The 7,500-nt window shown below is 33.2% G+C and overlaps 1 protein-coding gene across 1 annotated transcript in view; it reads left to right on the forward strand.

The window, feature by feature from the left end:
• The first annotated feature begins 1,818 nt into the window (after positions 1–1,818).
• LOC122262944 (trafficking protein particle complex subunit 2-like protein) overlaps positions 1,819–7,500 on the forward strand; it is an 11,317-nt gene continuing 5,635 nt past the window's right edge. Inside the window, exons 1-2 of the mRNA XM_043031178.2 lie at positions 1,819–1,887; positions 4,311–4,483. Of these exons, the coding sequence (XP_042887112.1) occupies positions 1,855–1,887; positions 4,311–4,483 (206 nt within the window). The 5' untranslated portion in view covers positions 1,819–1,854. The remainder of the gene's footprint in view (positions 1,888–4,310; positions 4,484–7,500) is intronic.

A 7,500-nucleotide genomic window follows, 5' to 3' on the forward strand; every position in this document is an offset into this window, starting at 1 on the left:
GAGCATTACGTGTCATAACTTAAAAGTCTTGGTATAGATTACATGACATGTCCATACACTTCATATTTGTATTCCTTTCGTTTGCTATATTATAATGCTCATTCCTTATTTACGATATTCAGATGAAAAATCTTAGGACGGTACACTATTATATTATAATTTTCATTTCTTATTTACGATATTCAAATGAAAAAATCTTAGGACGGTACGCTGCCATCAAAGACATTTATCAAATGTTTATTCACAGTTGATATACTATAGGATATAATCATGTTATTACCTTAATTTGTAATACAATATTAGCAACAATATCATGATTCTACATCAATGTATCAAAGCTTGTCCATGCCTGTGCAGTTAGCCAGGGTGGTAAATAAAGATCTAAACTAAACTAAACAGAGGCTGCAAATATATTCTGGATCGTAAACAAATAACATCGCATATATTTGCTACCTGTCCCATAGGAAAAAAAAAATTCCCAATCCGACACGTTAGGTACTTTGCGTAATAGTGTCTTAAATCACAAGCTTTCATAGAGACATTGATTACCTGTTTCGACTTAAGAATAACTACACCATATATTTTACTCGTGCTCAGTAATAGCACGAGTTATAATGCTTTGACAAAATAGAATGAAGTGGAATGATACAGCATTTTATGGAATCGATACAAAATGAAAAAATAATTTAATGATAGGGAAATAAATTTAAATTACTGTTACTGGTAGTTAGGAAGGGAGTTTAAAGTAATGGAGATGGAAGAGAGGTGGAGGAGATGGAGGAAATGGATGAAGTGGAGGTGTAAAAGGTGGAGGTGTAGGAAAGGGCGAAGTTGGATGAGGAGGAGGAAAGAGAGGAGGAGGTGGATAAGGTGGAGGTGGAGGTGTAGAAGGAAGGGGGCGTTGGAAAGAGAAGTGGAGAGGGAAGAGGAGGACGAAGTGAAGCTGAAGAAAAGGGGAGATGAGGTGGAGGGAATAGAGATGGCGAGAGAGGAAAGAGGTAGAGATAGAGTGGGAGATAGAGGACACAGAGGAGGTGGAGGAAGAGGTGGAGAAGGAGAGGAAGCTACAGGGTCTGGGGGGGAGGGTGTAGAAGAGTAGGACGGGGTAGAGGGAGGTGTGGGAGGGGAAACAGATGGTGGAGGCGAGGGGGGTGGAGGAGTAGGGGAGATGAGGAGAAGGAGAATGAAGTCGAGGAGAGGGGAAGAACGGCGATTAAGGGGAATGGAGAGATGGGAAATAAAGGAAGTAATGGAGAGTGAGTTTCAGGTACCAAATTACACTTCTTTATCTCGCAAAAGATCAGCTTCTTACTTGACATTTACAAGTTTGCGTCATATGATTTTTTCAGTGGGTGTCCCTTTAGCTAATTCCGATTTCTTTTTTTTCATAAAGGATCTTATTTGTTTTTCTTTACCTTTATTGTTTATTTCCTTTGTTTTTTTTTCGTCATTTACAGAAAATAACATTGACATTTGACACAATTTTTGCATTAGATGATCTGATACAGTATATATATATATATATATATATATATATATATATATATATATATATATATATATATATATATGTATATATATATACACATATATATATATAGATATAGATAGATAGATAGTATAGATAGATATGTATTATCTATATATATAGTATGCATATATGAATATTATATATGTATGCATATATATACATATATATATTATATATGTATATATATAACATAACAAAAGATAACAATGATAGAAAAAAAAGCTCTTCAAGAATATTTTAGCCTCCCCCGTAAATCCATCTTCTATCTCTCCGTTCTCCTCCTCTTCTTGGGAGAGTAAGCGACCGAACAGAAGTAAACAAACATGGCTGTCTGTGTATCTGTCATCGGGAAGGAGGTTTGTGATATTATATGAATATTTCGCTATATTTGTGGAGATTTCCGTTATTGAGAGATGTTTCTTGTGGGGGTTTATTGGCGAGGTATTTTAGATATATGGGTTTTAGGTTATATTTCTTTTTTTGTGTGGAAGTGACTTTTTCTGTTTTGATTAATCGTGTTTTTATTCAGTCGTGTGGTATGGATTTATAAGATATATTAGAATACTGAGATGTTTGGTAATTATTCAGAATATCACCGAATAGTAGAATGCGAGAGGAATCCGTCGTTACTAATATCGGGGTATTTATCGTGGTATCTTGGTATTCTAAATAAATACCATGATTTTTACCATTCTGATAATCCTCTGTATGATTTACGTTGCTGAAAGTGTTTTAGGAAATTCAAATACTATCACAGTGGCCCAGTTAAAGAGTGATAAGAGTTTGTAACTTTTTTTTCACAAATGTATGTTAATTTAACCTATTGACAGCGGATGGCATGATTTGCTGCGAAGGCAGAGTCAGTCATAGACACGGATTGCACCGTGCCATACAACATAAACTCGACACACGACTGTAAGCATATTTTATTAAAACCGCAACCAATGGGTTAATAACAAGCAGTCAAAAACTCAAGAATGGTGTGAAATGCTTACAAACCATCTCTCTGTCCACTATATATATATATGTCCACTATGGTCTTCGAGCCGTCAGCACCTTGGAAAAAGTCAACAGACTTCTACCACAAAGAGATTCCAGAGTGCGAAAACGGCAGCACATGATATTTGGAAAATATTGGGTTATGGCAATGATGCTTTCACAGACAAAATTTATATTGTCTAAGTTACCTGGTATAATAAAACTGATGTTTATTTATGGTGTAAACCTAAATTTTCAGAGTTAGCAATCCCTCCCTCCCAAACCAACAGTTTAGAATGAACCTAAGAGAAATCAGTGGTTTTGGTTGGGGTAACCACAAATCGCAGAGAACACAGTATATTTCTGTCTGCTGTAAAATATAAATGCAAAGGATGTGGTTTTGTAACATTTTACTGGACTGCATGGTGTCCTGTGGGTAAGACAATCGTGGTTGCCTCCACTCCTAACAGCACTGCGCCATGAATGTCAATAATGATCCTCTACATATATTCTTGAACTGGTCCTTTACCTCATAATACACCTGTTGAGTGCATCATCAATGTATATCTTGTGTTGCCAATGTTTATCCCATATCACACACATACACACATTTTCCCAATACAACAACCACCTGTGTACTGAAGGTTGAGGAAGCTGCTGTCAGTATTATATTTTTATATCAAACAACTCTTTTTTTATTTATTTAGATTTCATTGACTTATTGCTTCTACTGTTTAGCATTTATTGACTACTATAGTTTTTACCTAAATTTTGTTGCAGACACCTTGAGCCCAAACATCGTTATGTTGGATTGTAGTTATAGCTGATGATTACAAATTTATATATTAACCCATCCCCGACGGGGGAATTCTAGCCTTGAATGTCCAAATGCCGGGGCGTGATTTGCTCAAACATAATGGCGGATACTGTGCGCCCACTTGGGCTGTTGTGATTGTAGTTATAGCTGATAACTACAAATTTATATATTAAGACAAAGACTCCGGGTTATGTTGTGTTCTTTTTGGATTTTATTTTTATTCTGATAATAGTTTATCTCGTCAAATAGAGAGTCAGTTACTCTGTAGTACTAGATAAGTGATGGACACTGTTGACCTTTCCCAGAGCACAAAATAAAGATTTCATGTGTCACTACTGTGTGGACTTTAGATTCCAGGCCATCCATCACAGGTGGTTTTGAATAGAGCAGCCCACATAGTCATAAAAAAAGTTGTCTTAAAGTCAGTATGAATTTCTTCAAACATTTACTAAAATAGTACAAACTATCTTAAAATAGTGTAAGATCTGTATTTCTTTGGGGTTGGAAAGGTAAGTATTGTCTCCATTTTTTCTGTGAATTATGTATATTCAAAAAGAGATTCATATTTGAGTTTTATGATTATAGAATATTCAAAGTCTTGTGTAAATTATTTATGGTGTGGTTAAAGTTTTAAAAATGAGTAAAAATGTCATTATTGATTGAATAGTAGTATGATGATAAGAATTTATTCAGGAAAGTTTTAATTTTTTTTTAATGATATGCTTTATAATGAAAATACAATCTTTATTTTTATATGATACTCTTTGTAATGAAGATGCAATTTTTTTATTGTACAATATCTTTCTTTAGATTTCATATTCATACAAATCATGTTTCATACGTTTTCCAAACATCTTCCTTTATCACGTAATTATAAATTTGTAATTCAGATTATAGGTTACCTCGTGTTTGAAGAGCCTTTAATTGATATGAATACCATTTCACAATTCTTGATCAACTGACTAACAACAAATGTTATTTCAGAACAGTCCCCTGTACATATGGGTAGGCAACGGAAAGGAAGAGCTGCACCTCCATTATTTAGCCCACACGGCACTAGATGTCATACAGGAGAAGGTCTCGGCTGTTAACAAGACTCCAGGGGACACAAGGGAGCTGTACTTGGGTCTCCTCTATGCATCAGAAGAGTACAAAGTGTATCCTTTCAGACTGACGTATTCTAGATAGTATGTCGTAAATTTAGCGTTTCATGGTGATTTGATTTGTAACTTCGCACGGGGATATTGGTAGATTGTTGCATATTTTGATATTCTGCAAATACTTAATATAAGCATGGATATTTGAGAGAAACCTTATTGGAAGGGAGGTCTGACTTTACCTGATAAAACCAAATTTGGCATGATTTTTTTTTTATCAGTATCCTAAAAACAGTTTTCCCTGAATTTTTTTTTATCAGAATCAAAAAGATATATACTGAAGCATTTTAGGATATATAGATAGACAGATAGAGGGTTAGACAAACATAAAGTTATATAGAGATAGCTTATCTAGATAGATATAGATTATTTAGGTGTGTGCATGGGTGTGGACACACACAACACACACCATATATCAGGAATGGCATCAGATACTTTCTCACTTCCTCTTTTTACTTTAAAATCCTGACCAGGCATTTTACTTTTTGTTTCTTTTTGTTTTCCTTATAATTATTCTACTGTTGCATCAGTTTTAGTTTGATATATTATAAGTAATGAAATATGACTTAGAAGTATTCATTATGGAAATACAGGTACCATAAAGAGTTTCTTGAATTCATACTTGTAGCACTGATGGCCATATGTTCACTTAACATCTTTTACTAACTTTTATAAAAAGATTAACTTTTAATTTATTGTGTTGTTTGTTATGGTATTTTTGCAGCTTAGTATATTTGGTCATATTAAAGTACTTAGGCTATAAATTGTTAGATACAAAACTAAAAACTAGGACCCTTTATTTTCAGTTATTTTACTGCCAAAAGTAGAATTAATAAATGCAATATATAATTTCCATAGAGTGAATACAGTTATATAGTATGAATGAATACAATAATAAAGTAGTCCTATGCAGTTAGCTACAGCATGTTATAATGATTCAACTATAACCAGATGTATTTATTTTGATTTTATTTCTTTATTTTTCATTTCTTTAACTGAATGAATTAGTTCAAGAAATTTGATATATGTTAACCCTATGATGACGGTGTGTCACACTCGTGTGACACAGCTAAACTCCCGATGCCGGGGCGTCATGCCAGTGTGACGATTACAATGCAATATTGCAATCGCCCGGCATAGGGGTCTTCGCGTAGCGAGTGCCCCGTCGGGAAAGGGTTAAGTTTCAATTTTTTGCATGGCTGCATGTTGATATCATATGCAGTATTTTGATCATATGATGATTAACAAATAACAAGAAGACTATTGAATACAGTGTTTTATCTGTTGGTGTATTGTATAGAATAGTATATATGTTTCTATGGAAAAAAAATGGCAAGAATTTATTGATACAAAAAAAAAATGCATTTAAATTTTATCATGTATGTCTTTAACCTTGGTCTTCCTCACTTTAGTAAACTGCTACATGTTATAACCGGTTTAGACTAGTTTAGACTAAAGTTTCCATGGATTATATGAATAGCTGAACTACAAAGGAAATGGATATAAAGAAAATATAACTCAATTTAATTATTTAAAGATTATTTAAGGAATTCTGTACAAATAGAAACTACACTTTTTTTCTGTAAGAAATAAAGAGTGTATGAAGCTCACTAAAGATGTCAAAGATATATAAATAGTTTTTAAAATACATGAAACTCACTGAGCCTGGTAAGAAAAAAAACAGCCTTGACTATTTATTTTTCTTGATAGATAGATAGATAATGTGTGTATATATGTATATTTAAAATAGATTTTACCTGAAATATTTCATAGTGTTATTAATACCCCTTAGTCTCATTGCCCTTGGATAATGGAATAAAGGTATGACATACATGCAGTAATGGGATTCAGCCGGTTTGCACTGGTTCATAGGAACCTGTTCTTGGAATTTCATTAATCCCAAGAACCAGTTGTTAGCTTAAATCAGGGGTTCTCAATCTTTTTTTCCTCATGGACACCTTTTACTTATAACTTATTTTGGTAGACTCCTCATAGATCTGTTACTGGCTTTTGACGGTAAGAACACAACTAAAACCAGATTTGATGTTGGGTGCAGCCAAATATGAGTTTAAGGTGAACATTAGATAGATACGTTATTAATTATGCTTTAACCATTATTTAGACATTTTTTTAAAGTTGGGAAAATAACTAAAATTAATCATTTCACTTGCTAGACTATAGCATGTGGCAACTGAAAGATCAACCTGCGTATATTGGACTAGCAAGTATGGTTTAGTACTAGGGATTGTGGTAGTGAGAGAACCTGTTGTTGATGAGCCCTGTTCAAGTTTTTGAATCCCACCACTGCATACACGTATTTGAATGGGTGATGCTGAAAGTTATTTTATGTTTTCATTATTGATTATATATTTCTGTAGAATTATTTCTAAAACCTAATATTTTGTGTAGAGGAAAAATAAGGGGATACGATTTTGTAGTGTTCATGATAATAATCATAATGAATTCAGAAGTTGAAGATTTGCATTTACGAAAACTCTATGATTTTAGTTTGGTATTTTTTTGAGCAATTGAGAATAAAGTAACTCTTACGTTACTCTTTTGCTATCAACCTCTAGGTATTTGGAATCAAAGAAAATGATGCAGAAATTTAAACTGAAATTAGATTGTTTATTTGGTGTTACTTAAAGTTCATTAAGAAGGAGAGCACTGGATAGATTTTCTTTATAGCTGAAATACTATATGGTTGAATTAAAAACTCATTTGCTAGTTTATTTGGACACTAATTATTATTACAAATCCAAGCAACTGTTTTAGGTTAGGTCATAGGCCATAGTGTATAATGCTATAGGGTCTCCTTATTGGTAAAATTATTGTTGATATCTGATGTAAAAGAAAGATTATCCATTTTGTAAATACATGTGCTAGGGAATTAATAAAGGGGCACATATTGTGATTTGCATTTCAAAGAACTTTTTGATATCTTTGGGAATGGAATATTCATTGATCTTTTATTATTCTAGTTTTATATGACTATTTTATCCATTGTTTTCCTCCTG

This window comes from Penaeus japonicus, unplaced genomic scaffold (assembly GCF_977035675.1).
Source record: "Penaeus japonicus unplaced genomic scaffold, GWHDUDI00000001_assembly GWHDUDI00000016, whole genome shotgun sequence".
NCBI lineage: Eukaryota > Metazoa > Arthropoda > Malacostraca > Decapoda > Penaeidae > Penaeus > Penaeus japonicus.